General features: G+C 37.8%; 2 protein-coding genes across 2 annotated transcripts in view; one reads left to right on the forward strand and one right to left on the reverse strand.

The window, feature by feature from the left end:
• Positions 1-12,597, reverse strand: part of ZFC3H1 (zinc finger C3H1-type containing) — a gene marked incomplete at its 3' end in the record, with an annotated part of 48,920 nt that extends 36,323 nt beyond the window's left edge. The window contains exons 1-2 of the mRNA XM_079715707.1: positions 11,614-12,597; positions 6,289-6,705 (exon numbers count right to left, since the gene is read on the reverse strand). Coding sequence (XP_079571833.1) covers positions 6,289-6,705; positions 11,614-12,211 — 1,015 coding nt within the window. The 5' untranslated portion in view covers positions 12,212-12,597. The remainder of the gene's footprint in view (positions 1-6,288; positions 6,706-11,613) is intronic.
• Positions 12,598-13,112: 515 nt separating this feature from the next.
• Positions 13,113-22,804, forward strand: THAP2 (THAP domain containing 2; the record flags this gene model as incomplete). The annotated part of the gene is made up of 3 exons (XM_079715743.1): positions 13,113-13,183; positions 19,004-19,199; positions 22,415-22,804. 3 exons carry the CDS (start codon positions 13,113-13,115, stop codon positions 22,802-22,804), a joined length of 657 nt encoding a protein of 218 aa, XP_079571869.1.
• Positions 22,805-25,291: the final 2,487 nt, after the last annotated feature.

Here is a 25,291-nt window from a genome sequence, read left to right on the forward strand (position 1 = left end):
TAGATAATACACAGAAAAGAATATGTGATGATTAATTCAGACCTCAAAAGTTGAAATGAATTCAACATTTAGAGATTGTATTGGATTTATTCATAAAAGAAATGTCTTCGGGACTTGGCCAAAAAGTAGAAAAAAGAAAAAAAAAAAGATATGTTCTCTATTTATGCAGAAAAGCATCAGCAGAAGTAGGTTAAGTATCAACCAAATTAAGTCCTTCCACACATTTTCCAGAATTCTAGCCTTGGGCCCAGATTTCTGATTAAGCTATTACAAAATCTTATTTATATATTATCTAATCTATGACAGCTCTACAAATTACACAATAAAGTTACAGTACATATATAATAGTACTGAGAGAGGCACTTTCATAGCTAAAACAGATTAAGTTAAAAACTAAGAAAATCTTTCCTCAAGATGACACAAATGAATTTGCAAAGCTAGGATTCAAACTAAGTCTAAACTCCAAGCCTAGTTTTTTTTTTCCATAATACCACTACCAGTACTCCAAATATCCTAATTTGATTGCTCAAGAAGACCTACTGATAAAAGAATAGGCAACTTATTCAATACATAGAAAAATTATTATATCAAGTACCCTAGAAAAAGTAAATGGAAGGCAATCACCAAACTTTGAGTTAGGTCAGTTCTGCCATAAGGCTTGTTTTGGAAATATGAATTTGTTGCAACATGATTGATATATTAGAAAATAATCTGAGGACAACACAAATTTCACATTTGCTTACGTACAATTTGCATCCAAGAAACACTAAGAGAATGCAGAAAGCTGCACCCAGGTGATCCATGTAGGAATATACAAATCCCACACATGGTGATCAATTTACCAGCTACTTCAGTTCACTGTGTACGCACACCCATCCCCATCTGGTATTGCAACTTACTGTCCAATTTCAAACAACCTTCCTTGCTCTACTTCACAATAACTCATAAGCTGCAGATCTACTTCCACAAGCACATTTTAGGTCTTTTCCAAGGTAAAGTGACATATTTATTGTAGTATTTCAAGCATTTTTACCCATTTGATGTGTAAACCTGCATTACCGTTTTTATTAGATTCCAATCTTTTTTCATGTGCACTGACAAGGTTTCTGAGTGTTGTTTTCCCTAACACCATTTGCCCCTAGCCCTGTGCTTTTTATTGTGCAATTCTGCAGTGTAGTGATTTCCAGGAATGCATATGTCACCTTATAACAAAACTGACCATACTTCAAAGAATAAGAGAATAGTAATAACTCTTAGACAAAAATGAACAAGGAAAAAAAAAAATAAAGACAAACTTTCCACAATAAATGTAGAAAGAACTTTTCTCCTATACTATGAGTCATTAGTCATGAGAGTCTATTAGTTGATGAGGCTCTCTTTCGTCTATAAAAGGTGGCAGCACCTCCCTTTAAGGGAGCATAGAGGCCACTATCCACTAAGCTGGCAGATACCTAATGAGCACAATGTCACCTGAAAAACAAGCAAAAACCATAAATTTCAGACCATAAATCTAACTTTACACAAAGATTAATAAAAGCAGGTTATGATTTAATTGACCAAACATGTAGTTTGGTCCTCCTGTCGTACCACTGTCATGGATCTCTGTAAAAATATTTCTATTTCAATTCTTACTCAATACTTCCGCAATGAAAATTGGTCTTGTACAGTCATGCAGTATTTTTAAAATTATTACCTGAAATTCTAAACTGAGCTAGAGACAGTCAGGATATAGGTGGTACCTAAAACCATAATAACTGAGAACACCCAAGGAGAAGAGAACAGTGAGGACATCAACAGTTAAGAAGTTACAAAGGAAAAGTATTTTTTTTTAAAAAAAGGAAAATCAGAAAGTTGTAAGAAACTACTGATGTGTACAGTAGCAGAGAAATCCCAAAATTTCAGGATTAGTGAGAAAAACATCACTGAATATAACAGATGTGTCTACTCCCTACAGGATACTCTCAACATAGCAGCAGTGATCCTTTGAGAATTTAAAACACATTATGCCAATCCTTTGCTCAAAACCCTGCAACAGCTCCTATTTCACTCAGAATAAAAACCACCTTACAAAATACTACATGATCTGTCCCAACCCGTTATCTCTGACCTCTTCTCTCCCACTACTCATTCCCTATCACTCTCTCTTCTTTAGTGGCACTGGTTTCCCTGTTATTCCATAAATATGCCAGTACCCTTCTGCCTAAGGGTCATTAATCTAGTTCAGTGATTCTCAAACTTCGTCAGGTATCAGAATCAACAAGAGGGCTTCTTAAATACAGATTTCTGGGCCCCATTTCCAGAGTTTCCAATTTAGTAGATCTGGGGTAGGGCCTAAGAATTTGCACTTCTATCAAGTTCCCAGGTAAAGAAGGTCCAAGGACCACAGTTAGAAAATCAATGCTCTAACTATTTATTCTCTTTGCCTAGAAACCTCTTGCCCCCATTTGGTTATTCCCCCACCATCTTCAAAGCCTTTGTTTAAATCTCACCTTCAAATTCAGGCCTCTCCTGATCACCCATTAATACTGCAGCCTGTACCCACTATCTCCATCCTAACTTACTTACTGCTATGCTTTTTCTCTCTCTACAACTGTTATTTAGTCATCATATTTTCTGTCTCCTCTTCTTAAAATGCAAGCCCATGAAGGCATAAATGACTGTCTATTTTCCACTGATGTACTTCCAAGAGGCTGGAATAAAGTGCTCAACTAAATTTTGAATAAATGGAAGAATGAAATAAAAAATGAATGAAAATGAAAAATGAATTTTGCAATTAGGTCAAAGTAACCGTGCCATGAGTAGTTTCAGTATTCTGGTAGGGTCAGAAAAGCAAACTACATTGAATTAAGAAGGAATGACAGGTGAAGTGAAAGGAGTCAGCGTAGATTAGCCTTTCTGGAAGTCTGGTTGAAAAGACAGAAGTTGGGCTTCCCTGATGGCACAGTGGTTAAGAATCCCCTGCCAGAGCTTCCCTGGTGGCGCAGTGGTTGAGAATCCGCCTGCTAATGCAGGAGACATGGGTTCGCGCCGTGGTCTGGGAAGATCCCACATGCCGTGGAGCAACTGGGCCCGTGAGCCACAATTTCTGAGCCTGCGCATCTGGAGCCTGTTCTCCGCAACGAGAGGCCGCGATAGTGAGAGGCCCGCGCACCGTGATGAAGAGTGGCCCCTACTTGCCACAACTAGAGAAAACCCTTGCACAGAAACGAAGACCCAACACAGCAAAAATAAATAAAATTAATTAATAAACTCCTACCCCCAACATAAAAAAAAAAAAAAAGAATCCCCTGCCAATGCAGGGGACACAGGTTCAATCCCTGGTATAGGAAGATCCCACATGCCGCACAGCAACTAAGCCCGTGCACCGCAACTACTGAGCCTGCACTCTAGAGCCCACAAGCCACAAGTACTGAGCCCGTGTGCTGCAACTACTGAAGCCCGCACGCCTAGAGCCCGTGTTCTGCAACGAGAAGCCACCACAAGGAGAAGCCTGCGCACTGCAATGAAGAGTAGCCCCCTCTCACCAACTAGAGAAAGCCTGCGTGCAGCAACGAAGACCCAACGCAGCCAAGAATAAATAATTTTATTTTAAAAAAATGTTTTATTAAAAAAAAAAGACTGATAGCTGACTTTTCAAAATCAACAATGGAAGCCAGAAAATATCTTCAATATACTGAGAATATACTTAACTAATCTAGAATTCTAAACCTAGGAAAATTGTCTTTAAAATAGGGTAAACAGAAATAAGTTTTTCATATAGCAGACATAAAGTAAAGGAAATTTTTAAAAATGTATTTTAAGCATAAGTGATTCTAGACACAGAAGGAAGAGTGAGCCAAGAAAGTGTTAAATGCATGGGCAAAGGTAGGCAAATACTGGTCCTTGTATATCAGGGAGAGGGTAAATAACTTGATTAACTTTAAACACTGATAAGAATTCATGTTACAATTCCTAAAGGAATCAATGAGACCAAAAACTTTGTATCTAACTTCCAAAAGAGTAAAAGAAAAAAAAAATTGTATTAAAAAAAAAAAAAGTTGGGCTTCCCTGGCGGTGCAGTGGTTGAGAGTCCGCCTGACGATGCAGGGGACACAGGTTTGTGTCCCGGTCTGGGAAGATCCCACATGCTGGGAAGATCCCACATGCCGCGGAGCGGCTGGGCCCGTGAGCCATGGCCGCTGAGCCTGCGCGTCCGGAGCCTGTGCTCCGCAACAGGAGAGGCCACAACAGTGAGAGGCCCACGTACGGCAAAAAAAAAAAAAAAAAAAAAAAAAAAAAATCACATACTAGACAATAAAGCAAGTCTCTACAAATATTTCAAAAGATTGCTACTATATAGATCTCATTCTCTGAGAATGTGATTGACTTAGAATTCAATGACAAAAAACACACCTAAAAAACCTACGTGTTGGGCTTCCCTGGTGGCGCAGTGGTTGAGAGTCCGCCTGCTGATGCAGGGGACACGGGTTCGTGCCCCGGTCCGGGAAGATCCCACATGCTGCGGAGCGGCTGGGCCCATGGGCCATGGCCGCTGAGCCTGTGCGTCCGGAGCCTGTGCTCCGCGATGGGAGAGGCCAGAACGGTGAGAGGCCCGCGTATGGCAAAAAAAAAAAAAAAACCTACGTGTTTTGGAAGTTAAGAAACACACTTCTAAACAGCCTACAGGCCAAAGAATAACAAAAATCAGAAAATACTTAGAACTGAATGAAAAAAATTTACAAATGACAAACTGAGATGCAGCTAAAGTAGAAGTTTCATAGCCCCAAATGATGTTAATAGTAGAGAGGCTAAAAATTAATGAGTTTTAAAAGCTGTGGACTTATTTCTGGGGAAATTTTAAAAAGATGATGGGAGACACAATTAATAACTGCTGCAGATAATAAAAAGGTAAGATTCTTCAGAATAACTTAGTATAAACTGTACAACTTCAGGAAACGAGCACATTACAAGAAAAATAGTTCACCTAAACTGCCTTAACCAGAAATAGAAAACCAACAGTCAGTAGTTTAAAACCTTCCCAGAAAAAAAGCCATTCTGGCCCAGATAATTTTACCAGCAAGATCTACCAAATATCCCAGGAATGATCCCAACTTTAAAACTATCCCAGAGAACAAAGAGGAAACCACTCCCCAACTCATTCTGAGCATCATAACCTTATACTAAAACTTGTAAGGAAAAACAAGGAACAAAACTACAGGCTATGAACCTACGTGAAAAATCCTAAACAAAATATTAGCAAACCTTTATCTATGAAGGTTTTGTAACTGCCCCAAACTGGAAGAACCAAATGTCCCTGAAGTGGGAAATGGATAAACAAACTGTAGCATAGCCATACAACGGGACATTCAGCAATAAAACAGAATGAACTACTGACATATGCAACCACATGGATCAATCTCAAATACACTATGCTAAGGGAAAGAAGCTAGGGTTAAAAGGCAATGTTCCACAAGACTCCATTTAAATGACATTCTGGAAAAGGCAAAAGTATAGGGTCAGAAAACAGACCAGTGGTTACCAAGTAGGGTTGGTGGCACGAGGGAATCGGTGGGAGTTAATGAAACTGTTCTATAATAGTGATGGCTGGTAATGGTTACCCAACTGCTTGCGTTTGTCAAAACTCAAAGAACTATACAGTTAAGTGGGTAAATTTTTACTGTATATAAATCATACGTTCATAAAAAAGAGGAAAAGAAAAAATTAACAAACCACATCCATGATGTATAAAAATGATATATCATGAACTGGATTTATCCCAGTCATACAAGGGTGGTTTAACACTACAAAAATCAATTAATATAATCCATTACACTAATAAATTAAAGGAGAAAAATTAGATGCTCTTCTCCATAAATGAAGAAAAAAGATTTGATAAACTTCAACATCCATTCATGCTGAAAATTTCAAACAAGGAATGGGGGCTGGGGTGGGGGTGAACACCTCCTTTACCCAATAAAGGACTCCTACAAAAAACTTAGCCAACATCATATCTAAAAGTAAATGGCAAAAGTATCCCCCATAAGTTAGGGAACAAAGGTGCCCACTACCACTTATGTTAAAAACTGTATTATTAGTCCTGACCAGCACTTAAGGCCAAAAGTGGTGAAAGATCAGAATGAAACAAAACTTGTCATCACCCAACAATATGACTATCTATGTAGAAAGTGCAAAAAGAATTCACCGATAAAACACCAGAATCATTTCCATGAAGTACACTAACAAAACAACTAGTTACCCCTTTAGAGGAAGAAGAATATCATCACTAACTGAAATTTTAAATTCCATTACCTTGACTAGATTCAGTAGTGTCAGATTTCAGGGAAAGCTGTTTTGTACCATCTTTAACTTTTTTCAACCGGTTCTTATCTCCTGGTAAAGTCAATTTTTGCCTGAGTGGTTTTAATTCAAATGCCTGAAAAGTTTTGACCTGTGTTTTCTCCTCAGGAGCTACTTCTTTACTTGAGTCCTTTATAATACTGACATTATCAGTGCTCGTTTGGTCCTCAAAGTTCAGTGTTTTAGGATCTTCTTGCACATTCTCCTCTTTGCTACTCAAAGCTAGTTTTTCATCCTTATTGATGCACTCTAGTTCCAATTGTATTTGCTTATACTTCAAAAGTAAATCTTCAAAAGTTTCTTCCCCACAGTTTTCACTTTTTGATGAATAATTCTGTTTTCTTGATGGAGATCTTCCAAAACTTTTAGCTGAACAGCATATTAAGGAAACCAGTTTCCAAAAATTTTCCAGTTAATTTAACAAAAACACATTAGGCTATAGATGAATTGTCTCCCTTTTTCATGTTTTTCAAGGAAGATGAATTGATATTTTTAAATTACTAAATGCCATTTAACATGTGCTGCTAATGCCCACTTTCATTATGTGCCCATACTTTAAAATTAACAAGTATGCATATAAATAGTCCACTTACAAAATCACTAGTGTCACTTATTACCTGTTGTATCCACAGGTATTACACCTAGTTAGGTTATAGCATCCTTCCTTCTGCAGGTTATCAGGAAAGTCCATAATGAGCTGGATGTTAGAGATTCCCTTCTGAAGGAAGAGGGGAGAAACTGAACGGTTTGTCACAGATGTGGATAATTTACACTTCAGATATCAGAAGAAAACGTTTCTTCTTTTTAATTAGTTTCTTGTCATGTCTCAAATTTTTAAAAAGAGATAAAAAATGAACACTGACAATAGTTAAGACTAAGTTATGAATAAGAAACACTGTATTAAAAACCTAACATAACAATTGTAGAGCTCATCAAGTATACTAACATCCAACATATATACAACTAAGACAATGAAGGCAGTTAAATAATAAAAAAAAACTTAAGTTGTATTCAAAATGTATCTTCTAAACTAATTTTCCCCTGAAGAAAAGGATATCTAAAACCAATTACTTTTGTTTTTTTTTCTTCTCTAACATAGTGATACATAAAACTTAACTTCTTGGTTGGAAATGGCTACAAAGTTCCAAACTACAATTTTTATTCAAATTAATTCATACATATGAGAACTGTTCCACCTCACTTCTCCAGCCTAGAAATTAACAAAAGACAAGTAGTGGTTTTAATACAATGTCATTTATAGATCATTAAATTGGCTATGATATAACATTACAGTTCCCCAAATAGTTTCTTTTCTGTGTAACTTACCGGACAAGCAATCTACAAAGATTTTTAAACTTCCCTAATGACCAATTTAGGAATGGGAATTACCACCAAATATTTTAGAAACTAAATGAGCACTACAACTGAAAATTTTTAACAGTTCTGCAGCAAAACTGTTCTAGTAAATCTGGTTTTCTGATCTCCTCTTCAGAGCTCAGTTTCTTGAAAGAATACTAGTTTCTCATTACCTGTCTTACTCCTCCACCAAATGGAATCTGGTTTCTGCTGGCTGAGTTTATCCACCCTGACTTCTCTGCAGCATTAAACACTGTAAACTACTTCTCTCTTGGCTTCCATAACTCCACTCTCCCCTTGTTTCTTTTCTTTTTTTTTTTTTTTTTTTTTTGCCTATAAGTCTTCATGACTCCTTTCTCTTCCAACTCCTGCAAAAATGGTGCTCGCCAGTGAGCTCTACTTAGTCTCTCTCTTTCAATTTTGAGCATTCTAATGCACTCCCATAGTTTTGGCTGGTGATAGACATTTAGGGTTCTATCTCCCACAAGCCATCCTCCATCCTATTGGTAGACTAATCTTTCTAGAACACAAATCTGATCAGATCTCATCCCTTGTTTTAATCTAAGAATAGAGTCCAAAATCCTTAAAATGGCATATAATGTTTCATGATTCCTTTCCAATCTCGCCTCTTCCATGTTTATCACAATTTATGCATAGCTTTGTGTCTAGGGTCTTCTGTTCCTCAAATTGACCCCAATTCAAATGCCACCCACTATGTGAAGTCGGGTAATTACTTGCTCCCCCACCCCACCATTACATACTCTCTGTACATAAACTATGTAATTATCTGCATTTACATCTCACTTTTTCAATGTAGCTACAGTAACTTAAAAAAAAATGACTAGAGTCCTTGGAAACATTCATAAAGGGAAAAGATTCAATATGCTAACAAAAAAATAAAATAACTAAAGGACAGAAAAATGAGAAGCAACTGTGCTATGACTAATTAATCTCCTTCAAGGCTAAATGCAATCTCCTACTTCTGTCTATACAGAACAGCTAGGATGAAACCAGCACTTAAAAGATTTAATTTGAAATTGGTCAAGATGCAATTTCTAACTGAAACCTGGTTTAAAAAAAGAACTGCCATTCAACCTTTACAACTGCAGGTGAAAATGGAATGACTTTCTACTGATGAGACACTGGACTCATTACGTTAGCTCTGATCAGATTTGAAAGTTTAAAACAGCAGCCATCCAAAGGAGACATATGCTAAGATTGATTGACAAAGTGTCTCTCACTAAGGAAAATTAAAAATGAATGAGAATGAAAATAACTACTGCAGGGGCTTCCCTGGTGGCGCAGTGGTTGGGAGTCTGCCTGCACATGCGGGGGACACGGGTTCGTGCCCCGGTCCGGGAGGATCCCACGTGCCGCGGAGCGGCTGGGCCCGTGAGCCATGGCCGCTGAGCCTGCGCGTCCGGAGCCTGTTCTCCGCAACGGGAGAGGCCACAGCAGTGAGAGGCCCGCGTACGGAAAAAAAAAAAAAAAAAAAGAAAATAACTACTGCAATAGAATCTATTTGGTTTATTAGATTCTGATAGAATCTAATATCTAAATAGAATATGAATCTAAATAGAATCCAAATAGAATCCAAATAGAATCTAAATAGAATAATGGTTTATTCTATTTCTTTAAAGCTGCATCTAGCATACCTTAATTATTACAGAAAAAAAAAAAGTTTTAAAAAACAAAAACCCACCTGCACTCATGCTACTTCACTTCTAGATTATGGAAGTGAGTCACAGAATAACCTTATTCTTTCTTAATGCAATATTTGTAAAATGTCATTATTACAATCATATAGTGGAAATATGAATTAAACTTAGTACAATCATGGTATTTGGGTTAACAAAATTTTGTATTACAAATTTTGCTTGCTCACATTACACAAAAGTGGCTGGGAGCTATGTTTTCCTTCACAAATTCTTATAAAGAATACCACCTCTAGGATGGGTTAGTGATACTTCACAAGGAAAACAATGAGCAGAAGATCAAAACAATCATCCTTAAGTGCAGCATCTGTGAAAAGAAAAACAGCAAGAGAGCTCATTTCTAATAAGTTACTACAGAAATCAGACTGGATATTTTCCCATACTTGTTTCACAACATCATGTGCCTGTTCATTAATAACAACATGTAAGATTAACAATTAATAAAGGTATGTGGTAGAGGTATTGAATGAATGGTCAGAAAGAAGGCAAAGGCAGGAGGTAGGCAAGTCCATGTACCACTTCCTTCTCTAATATAAAATAAACTAGGAAAAAACTTTAAGCGCCCATAGTACTTTTTACATACCTCAATTTGAACTTTTTACACTGAACTATAATTATTTACATTTGCCTCTCCAACACAAATTAGAAGTTACATCTTCGTATTCTTAAAAAATTTACATATTTGTACTTAAATAGCCTCTCTGTTTTTAGGCTCAGAATTGACAACTAACAAATCCTTGGTTAAAAAAATATCTTGGGCAGAGGTTTTCTAACTTTATTGAAAGAGCATCCCTCTTTTTAAAAGTTAAATACCTACGTGATTTTTTTCTGAAACAATCCTGGAGTGCTCCTAACCCAACTTTTGATTGTAGAAGTTTTTTCAGAGCACTAGCACCAGAAGCTCCTACTTCTTACCTAAACCTACATTTCTGGTCCCCTTCCTATCCCGACATCTGGGAAAGACTGTTTGGTCCTAAGTATTCTGTGAAAAAAATGTTGAGTGTCTCCCAAACAAATGTCTTTATATATAAGTTTCATATATAATGAAGATATTAAAAAATCATTACACCATGGAAATTACAACCAGTAATAAATGTTCTTCGTAAACTATTTTTATGCAGTTATCATGGAATATGTCAAGACACAGTTCTACAAAAAAATCTGAAAAAGTATATATTACCTTACTACAATAAATTATAGTATTATAAATATAACTGAATCACTTTTCTGTACACTTGAAACACGTTGTAAATTAAGTATATTTCAATTAAAAAAATTTTTTTAAAGACATAGTTCTACAAACACGTCTTAAAATAGCAAACCCTCAGATGAGTAAACTCAGGAATGTTTACAATAACTATGAATAAGATTATAGGGGACAAAAACCAGATTATTTTGCTATTTTCCTTCTTAACCTCTCCATAGACTCCACCTTCCCATAAACCCCATGGTTTCCAATATATTAAAATAAAAATGCTGTTAAGTTTCATTCTCTATCTAGCCCACATTTGTCAGCAGTAAGAGTTATAAAATGTCCAAAATGTGAACATAAGAAATAGAAAACTTAAGGAGCTAAAGTTTCCTCCAAAGATATGTGAATTTCAAACCTCTGAATTTGAGTTGGCGAGGAAGATACCAGGTCTTTTTTTTTTTTTCTTTAACTTTAAAAAAGCAGCAATGTGTTAAGAATAAATCAAGAAAAGTAAAAACAGAATCACAAATAAAACCAGTAGGATTATGAACGATGAAACTTCACAATTTTCAATGTGACACTGCAATATGAAATAAGCAACAGTATTCCCCAAACTTTTTATGGCCAATTATTTTTTTTCTCCCTCTAACAATCTAAGGCAACTTCACATAGCAAAGTTCCTGTACTAGCAAAAACAAAGGCTAATGAAACTTGGGCTTCTGATGTAATACTGCAAATCTGATTTTACACTGTCTTAGATTCCACTAGCTTGGCCCCCATCCGTAACACGTTCATGTTAAAAAGCAATGCACCCAATAAAGCAATTTTAAGAAATAACGCTACAGTTTGACACATGGGTGGGGATTACCAAAGAACCGCCTACGTTAAGTATACTGACACAGTGAAAGCAAGCGGTTCTGACGGTTCTGAAAAGTTACTCATCTCATAGACCTGAGAAGACGCTAAAGGGAACTTCAGTGACACACCCAGGGCAGACCGCCACGTTAAGGATACAACTCTTCCGAGGTGGAGAGGGCTCTCGCCAGCTCTGACTGCTGCCGAATCCGGATCCCGCTCCTCCTCCCAGAGGAGGTCTGCCCCCCGGCTTGCCTCCTCGCTCACCCCCTCCTCGCCCCCGACTCCAGCGACTCCCACCCCGGTAAGGCCTGCCTCGAAAACGGAAACGGTCCAAGGCGATGTGGCTCCGTTCCCAAAAGGACGGCCGGGGACTGCTTTCGGACAGTGAGCTTGAAGGCATCCGCACGGAGGGCGGGTGAGACCGGAACGGCTCTTTGGGTCGGTAGCTGCTGTGTCCCCTGAGGTGGCCCCGCTCCGACGCGTGCCGCGAGCGTGAAAAATTCCTCAGCTGCTGCTGAGAAGAGGACGATGACGAGGAGGAGCCACCGCCTCCGCCGGATCCACCGCCCCGGGCCGGGTGAGGAGGCCTTCGCCGCGGGTACGGTAACAGCCCGCCACCACTGCTGCTGCTGCTGCTCCGGCTCCGTACCTGGCTGTTATTATCGTCGTCGCTGATCTCCCCATCTTCGAGCTCCCCTTCTTCCTTGGGCGAGAGGCCACTGGAGGCCGGGGCCGGAGTATCTGCAGTCGCCATACCGGGAGCAGCGCGTTCCACACAACCTTAGCGCTCTGTCCGGGGATCCGCCCGTCAGCTGCCTTCCTGCTCAGTTTCCTTCTTTCTCAACGGACCCGGTCGGTGCGGCCTTACCCTACTTGCTCACCTAGCGGGCTCTGCTCCCCAACTTCCCCGCACCCCAGCTCTTTCTCGCCGGACCGTCGCAACCCACTTCCCTGCCCTAGCGCCCCCTTGCTCCTCCGCGATCTGGCTCTTCCGCCTCGCGAGAAAAGATCTCTGGAAGTGGCTCTGCTTGCAACGTCACTTCCTGCGGCACGCAGGAAACAAATCTCCCAGTTACACCGTGATAATTAGGACAACGCGATCCTCACTGGGAGTTGTAGTCTTTTTTTTTTTTTTTTTTTGCCTCTTGCTTAGGGTTTGTCCTTCCAGTCTGAGGCCCGTCCGCACTCCAGACGCTGCTTTGGGGTTTCTGGGTGCGTGGCGGGGTAGGCGGGCCCGTTCTTAACCTCGGCCGCGAGAGTTTCAGAGTAATGGGGCTATGGGAGGGACACACGTCTTTTTTTTAATTGCTCGGAGGACAGCTGCTGAAGAGAAGCAGTAGTCCCACTCCCTTTTGGGAGCGAGGGAGAGGACGGGGTGCGTCCGCCATGTTGGTGAAGGCAAACGAAGAGGACTAGAGCTCCAGGACTGTCGGCTCCTGTGGCTCAAGTCCGCCATATTAATAAAGAGAAAGGGAAGGCTGACACCACCCCCCTCCCCGCACACATACGTACACCCCTTCTTCCCACCTAGCTCCCGCAGCTTAGCTGGGTGGGCCCTTCCCCAGCCTCGCTTGCCCAGTCTCTTCCCGAAGGAAGCGTAGCAGCCCGCGCCTCAGATTAGGCTTAAGACAGCGCCGAATGAGGGCGAAAGGGAAATGCCGACCAATTGCGCCGCGGCGGGTTGTGCTACTACCTACAACAAGCACATTAACATCAGCTTCCACAGGTAACCTGGGCAGGGAGTGGGGGTGACGGAAACGGGAGTTCCTAGACTGGGTATCGCTTGTGTGGAAAGAACAGGATTCTACTAATTCTAATAACTTCGCTAGCTAGCTAGCTAGTAGCAGGGACGCATCATTTTTGCCCTTTGTGTGTGTTTCTCAAATCTGTCCAATTTTTCGCTCCCTTCGGGGAAGGTTTACTCACTTTGTAAAAGAGAGCCAAGTTCTCTCCGTAATTACTCCTTCTCTAGAAAGTGACAGGAGGATACCTTAATTTTCTACTCTTTTACTCCCTGTGTATTAGACCAGGTTTTGATATTAATGACGCCATAAGAGGAAGCGAGATCTGCCTTTTCAAGTCAGCAATCACCTAAAAAGCCTGCTGTGTTACCGTATAATTAGTCAGTTTTCACTGGCTGGATTGACATGGGAAGCATTTAAACTTCAAATAGTCACGCACAGTAACTGCGGAAAAATTGAGTCATCATCATTAGTAGCCGTGGAATTAAGCGATGTTAATGAAAGTGGAAAAGAGAAGCTTTCTATTCTTACTAGAACAGAGTAGTATAAAAAGAACCCAGGTTATGTTTTGCCTTCGTTTGCTGGAAGAGCAATCAAAATTCTTTATTTCTGTCAAATCAGAACTCTGGAAAGCGCTTTGAACCCTACATGAAACATAATAAGTACTTGGTAAATGTTTACCTTCTCGCAAGTGCCTGCCATATGCCTGAAGAAAAGAAGCATTCAAAAAGTTAAGTACAAACAGTTCTGATTTTATATACCTCACAACTTAAGATCTTAGAATGTAGAAAATGATATCCTTGACCTTTCTCCCTACTTCATTATGACAAAATGTACCCACTTATTAAAAGTTACCACTTAAAAAAAAATCCTTGTGGTGTTTCTGTTTTTCATCTACTTCATGCAAATGTAGTGCTTTATTCATTCATCCATCAAATGTGTACCAAGCTCTTATTTCCCCGACATGGTGCTAGGGATCCAGAAAACTCTTAACCTTCCTGGAGTTGGAATGAGAAAGACCAACATAAATAATTGTGGTCAAGTGCCAAAGAAGAGACCTTCAGGGTCTCTAACTTAGCCTTGGAAAGTCAAAGAACACTTCTCAAAGGATGTGAAATTTCAGATGAGACCAAAAGATGACATAGATTTGGTCCTGTACGATACTTTAAGGATTTTCTATTTTATCCAATGAGTACTTGAGAAGTTATGGAGGGCTTAAAAAGAGTGGCGTGATTAGATTTGTATATTAAAAAGCCCTCAGGCTGCAGTGCAGAGAATTACAGTGTTACTTAAAGTGCTGGTCAAGCATCATCAAGAGATGAATTTGACAGAAAGGAGCTTATTACAGAATGTTAATGCACCTGCTATTTCACAAGGATATCCTGCTACAGCGTCAACTGAACTAAATGTACTTCTGTTGCTGGCACAATGAGCACTAGATTAGAAGAGGTGAGCGTTGATAGAGAAAAAAGTTGGGAACCTGTAGTAAAACAATGGAGAGTCCACCCAGTGGCCTAGACTACAGTGGTACTGACAGTAGAGATGGAAAGAAGTGGACAGACTTGAGAAATGTTTGAGGAGAAACTACCATATATGGTCGTTTGATTTGGAAGATGAGGGGGAGGGAGGATTCAAGGTACCAATAATGAATGTTTAGGAGATGCACGGTGGTACACTAACATACATACCTCCTCTCCGTGTTTGACTGTTTGCTATGAAATTAACATTTTCATGTGTAACCCCAGAAGTTTAGGTGTTAAAATAACATTATAATAAAAATCCCTATTTCATAATTAACACTATTCACTCCTTTCCTAGGACATTGGTAGACTTCTTTATCCCCATGTACAGCTTATATTGCCTAAACTTACTGTCACCATTTTTCTTATCTCTTACTCAGCCCATTCCAGTCTTAAGTGTTGCCAATAATAATCTTTTGAAACTGTTCTTGCTAACATAAAGGACACTCCAGCAGCCTTTTTTCATGGCATGTGATCATTTCCTCCTTGAAATACTCTCTACTTTGAATTATTTGACACTAATTTTGTGATTTTCATCTTACTTTTTTGGCCTAACTTCAGTCTCCTCTGCCACTCCACCCCCTGACCAAGATCTTCCCATTCTTATCAAAAGGATTGCAACGGTTCCTGTGGTCTTGGTTAACATTTACCTGTTAATGCCTCCCAAATCAATACCTCTGGTCCAACTCTCTCTAATGAGTTTTAGACCTATCGGTAAAGTGTCTCAGTTATTTCCCTGGTCTCTTCAGTTCCTCACATTCAGCGTACTAAAACTGTACTACTGAACTTGCCCTTCCCCCAAACCTACACCACTTCCCATATTTCCTTTCTCAGTAAATGGAAACACCATCCACGCAGAAACTAGGAGGTCATCCTCCCTTGACTTCTCACCATTCCCTCTCAGTTGGATTATTACAACCTTTTAACTGGTTCACTGCTTCCATTCATGCACTCCTAACCGCTCTTCTATAATCAATAGTGTGTTGCTAAATTTTTAACAACAGGATTTCCAGGAAAGGGGGAAAGCCCTGATTTGTAGTGTTTGTCCAATTTCCATGATATAAATACTCCCACCATAACTGGTTATAAGCTACCAATATGACATCACTGATCATGGAGTTGGGAAGAAATGTGCAATACTACCCTATTCTATAGCATTTATTCTATACAGGTGTAACAGACATAAGTAACCTGAAGAGTATAGACAACAGTAAAATAATGAGGAAGTGATGGGTTTTTAGTACTTATTACCTTTGTTTTTAATTTATTTAAATGCAAACTTACATAATTTAATTTTTAATAATGGCTGTGTTTCACAACCAGTTAAAATATTTTCTGTTGACAGCTCTAAATTAGGCCTCTTAATGGCTTACCAGTGCCATTTTGGATAAAGTTCAAAATTACTCTTTAACTTGGAAAGTCCTCCATCTTCGTTTCATGTCATAACACTCTTCCTGTCCCCAAGATACTCTTTAACACTCTTCACTACTACCATCCTAATTTCCCTAGCTAATTCGTACTGTCTTAAGGCCTCTTGATGAGATTAGCTCTTCCCGTTTTATGGTTCCATGCAATCCTGTACTTACCCTTTTATAAACTCATGACACTTGTAATTACTTTTATAATAATAATAAACAGCATTTATTTAGTATTTACCACGTACTATGCATTGGGCTGAGCATTTACTCACAATGTCTCATTTAATCCCTAGAACCACACTAGGTACCGTTATAACTCCACTTTATGGATGATGAAACTGAGGCCCAAAAAGGTTAAACAACATTCTTAAAGTCACCCAGCTATTACGTGAAGGAGCTGGGATTGATACCTGGTTTGATTACAGAGACTATTCTCAGCCACTCTTTTCTACTACATCAAGCTATTTGATTCTCTACCTTCCCCATTACAGTATACCCACACAGAAGGTAGATGTCATAAAGGTAGATCAACTTTGTTTACCACTATGTCTTCAGTGCCTAGGACAGTGCTTGGAATGTAAGAGGCATTCACCTGTTAAAGACCCAAGCAAAATAGCATTGTTAAAATACTGAGTGATTTTCCAAAACATCTAATGTTTCTGAAAGCCTGGTTCTATTATTGTGTAAGCAAGAATATATCCATCTATTAACACCACGTTAATTTTTTAAAATTAATATTTACATGATTTATTATTACTTAAATTCAGTTTATGGGCTGCTTCTCCCACTCTTTGAATTTGCTGAGAAAAATCCAAACAACACGTGCAAAAACAAGATTAAGGTTAATACTGTATAAAACATGATCTAAAATCAAATATAAAATTGTTGATTATTCTTATTTTATTTCAACTATTTCAACACAGATAATCTAAAGATTATTTAGTAATGCCAAACTAACTCCATTACTTTGTATATTCATTGATTCACTCAAAAAGTTCATTGAATGCTTACTAACAGGAAAAAGTAGTGAAAAAACAGCTCCTAACCAGGAGAAACCTGTGATCTAGTGGTGGAGATAGAAAAGTAAACAATTAGAATACAGTTATATTAATGTTATATGATATAGGAACATCTGACCAAGTCTTCTGATCATAAAAAAAACTTGTTAAGAACATGGGATTCCTAAACTGAGTCTTAAAAGAAAGAAGCAGAATTTGATCACGTTAAGGTCCAATTGGAGACGTTGGTTTCATAATTTAAAACTTTTTTTTAGTTTAAAAATGAGCTAAAAGGGGAGGGGATGAAAGATAATATTTGAAAGAAAGTCTTCATATATCTGAAGAGTCTTATACAAATGCTAATACAATAGTACTGATAGTACTTATTTGTGCTTGAAGTCCCAAGAAGAACTAGTGTGCTTATAAACTAAAGCTTAATTTTTAGCTTAGTCCTCAGGAAACATTTTCAGATCACTAAATATTGGAACAGAGAGCTTTGAAATGAGAATACATTACTATTAAGAGGTGAGGGCTAGGCCGAGTAGATAAAGTCTCCATTAGAGAGACTTGTATTTCTAGTGAAATGCAAAACAACGTACATATATGAAAACATGTGAACTGCAGAGTGACACACAGATGTTATCCTCAGGTGAGGGTGTGTTCGGGGCAGTGGGGGTGGGGACATGAGATGGCAGGGTGTCTAAGTAAGTCTGGGCCTTCACCTCTGTGGCCCTCCCTGCTGGTAATTTGAGCAAGCCTAGTATATCTGACACAGCCAAAGCTGTTACCTAATGAAGGTTCAGTTGGGGGCTTTTGAGCCACATGATCTTCTAACATAAATTTAATGGTTCTTTTTAGGTACTAGTGAGTTCATAATTAATACTTCAAGGATAAGGTAGTCAAACTAAAGAAGAGTTCAGTTCAAACTTATTACATGTGAATGTTGATTCCTCTATTTGCAAGTCAGTCAACACAGTTACCATTCGAATTTTTAGACAGTCTCTTATATTTTTCTCTTCCTTAATGGTGTACACTGGGTGCATATCAATATATTTTATATCTGAAATAAATATAAAAGGAAAAACATTCCTGCTGGGCTTGTCATCAACATTTTACTTTTTGTAGTAATTAATTATGCCTTTTACTGTACAACATAGCTTAAGAGGTCATTTTTTAAAAATATATGCAGTTTAACTTCATGGAAGTAATATAGTGAATTATAAATTCATATATTCTGTATTTATATTAATTAAGCAAATTTTTGTTGAGTCCCAACTGTTTCCAAGGCACTACGTAAGTGTTAAAGTTAGATAAAAAGATAAAATGATCCATGTCCTCGAGAAACTTATAATCTTCTTTGATTTCACTGGAAATTTATTAAAATGGAAAATTACAAAGCAATGTAGTAACTATCATAATGAACACAGAGGAAGGAATACCAGAATCTGTCTCAATAAAATTTAATCTGTAGATGATCTGATTTGTCTTGACCACGGACATGAGCAGCAGATCAAAGCACTGTGAAATTATTCCTGCTTATAATGGATCTACATAAATTTGATCTAGATCAGTTTAGTCTCGTTTATTTTACTGCCCTTGTTAAGGACTAGTTTGGGAAGAAAGGTCTCTTTTTAAAACCCTGAAAAATTAAACGACTTAAGTTAGTTTTTTATTAACTTTTTTACAACTTATAAAAATGAGCATGAATTGGTTTCTGTTCCAGTATCTGGATACTGGAAATGTTTAAATTTTTATGTAAATGGAAGACATTTTAAATTGTTACCTTTCAAAATTTCTTTTAACCATTTAGGTACAACCAGAAGTGTGATAGTTGGAATTTGAGTTGCCTTTTTTTTTTTTTTTTAAAGGTTTCCTTTGGATCCTAAAAGAAGAAAAGAATGGGTTCGCCTGGTTAGGCGCAAAAATTTTGTGCCAGGAAAACATACTTTTCTTTGTTCAAAGCACTTTGAAGCCTCCTGTTTTGACCTAACAGGACAAACTAGACGACTTAAAATGGATGCTGTTCCAACCATTTTTGATTTTTGTACCCACATAAAGTCCATGGTAAGTAATACTACTTTTACACCATCTTAACCATTTTTAGAATCCATCCCTTTTTGTTTGTAATATGGAACAATTAAGAATATATTGAAATTCATATATAATGCTGTGCCTCAAGAAAACTGCAAAACTACAGTAAAGATGCAGGCTAGAATTAGTGCTCAGCGTTCCTGACTCCAATATTCTTTCCCCAACCTAAACTGTTTTATTATATTGGAATTTTACATCATTGTTAATTATTATCGACAATTGACCCATTGGTAAAACTGAGAAATCGTAATGAAACCTCCAGCATCGCTCTGCTCTGATTTTAAGATGATATGCAAATAATGTGTGTTAAGTGCTTTCAGGGCAGCACACCCAAAGAATACCAGAGTTACACCAAAGAATATAAGTTCAGAGGGAGGCATAACAGAAAACCTCATAGAGCTCAGGCATTTCGGCTGGGCTTGAGCTTGGAGTTTGGAACGTAGGAGAGGGTTCTTGACTTTGCACAGCGCAGCAGCAATAGCATGATGAGAACAAAAGATAATGAGTTGAGAAGTGAATGGAAAATAAGTGTTAGCAAGTGATATTTAAAAGGAAAGAGAGGGGCTTCCCTGGTGGCGCAGTGGTTGGGAGTCCGCCTGCCGATGCAGGGGATGCGGGTTTGTGCCCCGGTCCGGGAAGATCCCGCATGCCGCGGAGCGGCTGGGCCCGTGAGCCATGGCCGCTGAGCCTGCGCGTCCGGAGCCTGTGCTCCGCAACGGGAGAGGCCACAACAGTGAGAGGCCCACATACCGCAAAAAAAAAAAAAAAAGGAAAGAGAAATTTAAGGTATAGTATGAATGTATTAAAACAATGTTTTAGCTAGTTAGGGAAGATCTGATCAGAGGGGAAAAAGCTAGCTGAGAAAGACAGGGTCACTGAAAGGTTCAGAAGGGGTGGAATGAACAAAAAGAGTTTAGCTTTGAAAAGGAGGATAGACATCTTTTCTCTCAGAGAGGAAAGATCACTGCTTTTCTTGAGTTATTTTTGACAGTTAAATTTGTAAATCTACATGAGTTACTATCTGAATGGAAGAGAAGGGAGAGGAGATTGTGGTAAACCAATTATCACAGATACTAGAAAAGCTCCAGGAGGGCAAGCATTTCATTTCTGAATCCTCAGAACCTCAAATAGTGCCTGGTACATAGTACACACTCATATATTTATTGAATTTGAAGTATAACTTGTTTTTGACATTTTAATCATTTATTCATTCAACAGATGTTTACTAAACTTTACATTATGTCAAAATCCAAGTTAGATGCTGGGAATATACGGATCAAAAAAGAGTCCCTGGGCTTCCCTGGTGGCGCAGTGGTTGAGAGTCCGCCTGCCGATGCAGGGGACACGGGTTCGTGCCCCGGTCTGGGAAGATCCCACATGCCGCGGAGCGGCTGGGCCCGTGAGCCATGGCCGCTGAGCCTGCGCGTCCGGAGCCTGTGCTCCGCAACGGGAGAGGCCACAACAGTGAGAGGCCCGTGTACCGCAAAAAAAAAAAAAAGAGTCCCTGCCAATTCCCCTAGACAGGAGGAATGCCAGTTGTAGGTTTCACGAAGACAGGAACCATATTTATCTTACTATTCACTGTTGTGTCCCCAGGAACTCATAAATGAATTCCTGTGTTTCAATAAATGTTTGTTGAATGAATGAAAGACACAAAGCTATGAAATTAATCAAATAATCTGGGAACTATAAGTGGTTTAATATTATTGGAGTAAAAATTAAGATGATGAATGGCAGCACTTCCCTGGTGGTGCAGTGGTTAAGAATCCGTCTGCCTGCCAATGCAGGGGACACGGGTTTGAGCCCTGGTCTGGGAAGATCCCACATGCTGTGGAGCAACTAAGCCCGTGTGCCACAACTACTGAGCCTGCGCTCTAGAGCCCACGGGCCACAATTACTGAAGCCCGCACGCCTAGAGCCCGTGCTCCGCAACAAGAGAAGCCACCACAATGAGAAGCCCGCACACCGCAACAAAGAGAAGCCCCCACTCGCCGCAACTAGAGAAAGCCCATACACAGCAATGAAGACCCAACTCAGCCAAAAATTAATTAATTAATTTTTAAAAAGATGGTGAATGGCAGAATGGGGTGAGATCCTAAATGGTACAGTATGCCATGTAAAGATAATTTTTTTTCTTTAGATAATAGGGAGGCAAAGAAGAATTTAGCCAGTATTAAATCATCAAATCTGTTAGAAAATTATTGTGTGGCAGAAAATAGACTAGTGAGGATCAAAATGAGCCAGAGATCAATACAGAAGTTTTTAATATATTCAAGCCAGACATGAATGATATGGGCCTGATATGGGTAGTAGCATTAAGAATGATGGAGAGGAGGGACTTCCCTGGTGGTTCAGTGGTTAAGACACCGCGATTCCACTGCAGGGGGCGTGGATTCGATCCCAGGTCGGGGAAGCTCCCACATGCTGCACAGTGTTGCAAAATAAATAAATAAAAATAAAAACCTTAAAAAAAAAAAAAGAAATGAAGAGAGTGAAAAAAAAAGAATGATGGAGAGGAGAGGATTTGTGATACAGATATTTAGGAGATAGAATTAATAGGACTTGATGACTAATTGAATGAAAGAGATAAAAGGAAAAAAGGGTCCTCAGGTTTCTGATTTGGAAAGAAAGTTTCTAGCCAGATTTTAAAACCTTGAATGTATCAATAAGATATAACTGTGCAAAATTAATAGGTAAATCTATTCAGGAGCTTGATACTTTGGAATATGTTTGTATTAAGTAGGACCACAGGTCTGAAATATTAATCAAATTGAGAGGATAGTATTTACCTAAAAAAGAGATCAAATCAGTATCACAAATAAACCAAATGTCTAAATGCATTCTATATTGGCCTTAGAATATTGCAAAGAATTTTCTTAAGTCTCTACAGAATCATATTCAATAATTTGGAAGAGACTTAGGAAGTCCATTCTCTATTTCCAGACCAATGCTTTTATCTCTCTGGAGAGAAAAGACAAAAAAAAAAAAAAAAATAGGTGGCTGGAGTTAATTCAACCAGTTGAGAAACTTGAATCCATGACTACATGAGATGGGCTGCTGATGTTTCCTATCAAATTTTTAAAATCAGTTTTTAAAAGAGCAGTTTAAATACTGTTATCCAAAACAAAATTTACTTATTTGTGATATTCCATAATTTATGTTCAACCCTCTAATTTTATTCTGCTCAGAAACTCAAGTCAAGGAATCTTCTGAAGAAAAACAACAGTTGTACTCCAAACGGACCATCTAATTTAAAATCAAACATTAGTAGTCAGCAAGTACTACTTGAACACAGTTATGCCTTTAGGAACCCTATGGAAGCAAAAAAGAGGATAATTAAACTGGAAAAGGAAATAGCAAGTTTAAGAAGGAAAATGAAAACATGCCTACAGAAGGAACGCAGAGCAACTCGAAGATGGATCAAAGCCATGTGCTTGGTGAAGAATCTAGAAGCAAATAATATATTACTTAAGGGCACATCAGAACACATTTTACCAACTGCCTTAAACAGTCTTCCTTTGGAAGATTTCAAGATTCTTGAACAAGATCAACAAGGGAAAACATTACCAATTCTCTAACTCCAAAACAGACTAAAAGTACCTTCAATTAGGATTTGATGCTTGAACTTCATTCTGTTCAAAGGTAAAGATATTTAAGGAAATTATTCCAAAATTGGATATTTAATAAAGTTTTACCTGAAGTAACAACGTTACTGCATAATTTATTTATGAAGACTTGGTTACAAAAAAAAATGGAGAACTTCTTATGAAACTTATTTGAACGAGAATGGAAGTGCCTCATGTGAGAATCATGTACTTAAAATTTTTTCTAGAAAATTGTATGTAAAGTGTTTTGTCTTTTTGTCTTTTTAAACTTCTTTTAAAGAACAGTCTATGACAAGTAATGTTTTTAAATTATATTATAAAAAATCTTTTTCCTGTACCAAAGTTGGGATATTACATTCTAAGTAATTTGCCTAGTAGGAGTTAACCAACATGAAATAAAACTTTAAAACTGCTGGATTTTTTATTAATTAAATTATTATTATTGGCACTGTGATTGGGAAAAATTTTAGGAAAAAACCTGAAGTACAGGGCAAGTTCTTTTATTTAAACTTTTCATATCTTTTTATCAGTAAAACTGAGCTAATCATGGCCTCCCTCATAACAAAATTAGCTTTTGCAATAGCTTGTAAAATATTTTGAAAATAGTATTTTCAAATGTGAAGTACCCTTGCATCATCCAAGTAACTCAGACTACTAAAAACAGGTAGCTGATTATATTCACCTTCTAAGAAAATATGTTATGAAATAACAGAGATAGAGATCTAGCTTTTACTTTAAACAAAACGATAAATGTATACCACATTTATTCTCATAATAAAAATATTACATTTTCTATTTCAAAACTGATACGTTAATAGGCAAACATGCTACACAGTTCCATGTTAGGAATACTCCCTCTGTCCCCATGTGTGTTGATACCAAAATTCTTAAGCTTTCTTTTTTTTCCATAAACCCACAATAGAATTGAATTATAGAAAAGTACTTACCGTATTATATCTTTACAACTTATAACCTAAAATGAAGTCAATTTATCTTACACATCAGCTTGCTTTTTATCTCCTCTTTTAGTGAGAGTCAAATAGAGCAACCATACTGCATAACGGAAATGGAATGTAGATCTCTTTAAAAATACATGTGTCTCTGATAAAGCTATGCAAGTGCTAATTATTTTACAAAATAGAATATCAGAACTATTCTTATAGTTTCCATTTGAACAATTAAAGGGTTTGCCTTATTTTACCAGATAAATGTTTAATAAGAATCCTTTCCTTCAAACAGCTTTGGTCAAATCATGTAAAAATTTATTAATGTACAATCAGGTTACCCAGGCCTGATTTGAGCTTCTGACACCGCCATATGAAAGTAGCATATACATAATCACATATTACTGTAAATCCTTCCCATAAGGTAATGGCTACTTGGTGATAAAAAATTTTTTTATAACATTTGCTGAGATCCTAGCAAAAAGTCTTTTTACATTATTAGCACCCTTTCTTTTCATAAGGAATGCCTCCCAAGCAACTAGATGCACAAAGGCAAAGGTAGGAAACATCTCTTTTAGTTATCATCAGGCACTTAAAATAAATATTTATGAAAATTCTTTTGTGTATAATGTAAACCTTGTTAGTCATGTTATCTTTTTTTTTTTTTTAAGTCATGTTATCTTTAATATTGGATGTAGCTCCTTGGAATTGTCATTACATGTTTTCAACTATCTTTATATGGTTTCAAACATAAACATCAGGAAACACTTACTGACCATTTCTATTTTATACCTCAAAATAAGTTGGGCAAATAATCATTTAAATATAAACTATGTTTCCCAAGTATAAACTCTCACGTTGTTCACCGCCCCTCCCCAATACAAAACAAAACACTAATGCAGGCTGATTCCCATCTACAATAATACCCTGATATCTTAATATAACATTTTTTAAATCACAAAAATAAAGTGTTATAAAATACAACAAGCTTTTGGCAAAGTTAGACTTCATTTATTAATATTTGAGAGCACTGAATAAACTACCACTCAGTAATTCTAAAGTAAAAATTTTTGCTGGTTTTTCCATGTCATTTTCATGTTACTGTTCCAATAACATGCTCCATCCAAACTCTCCCTGCATCAAATTATTTTAACATACATCTGTCTACCTTAAAACTACTTTCATTCATAGAGAAAAACGTAAAAGGAATCTTTTAAAATCCTGTTTTCAGTCTGTTGATAAACTTATCACTTAGCTCATAGACCATAAAACTAATCAAAATTATAACAGTTCTTTGTCCTATGCTCTGACACAACACATATCCTCTGTTCTATGCCTGTCATTCATTCTATGTCTACCAGGCACTAACCCCTACAAAGGACCAGCCAAAGGCTAGAATTTGATATAAAGATGAATATGACATGATTTTCTGCCCTTAAGTTGCTCAAAGTCTCTTGCGAGAAACAAATATTATTCATAATACAATATGATAAATGCTATGAAAGAAGTATGTGTG

This window comes from Hyperoodon ampullatus (assembly GCF_949752795.1).
Source record: "Hyperoodon ampullatus genome assembly, chromosome: 11".
NCBI lineage: Eukaryota > Metazoa > Chordata > Mammalia > Artiodactyla > Ziphiidae > Hyperoodon > Hyperoodon ampullatus.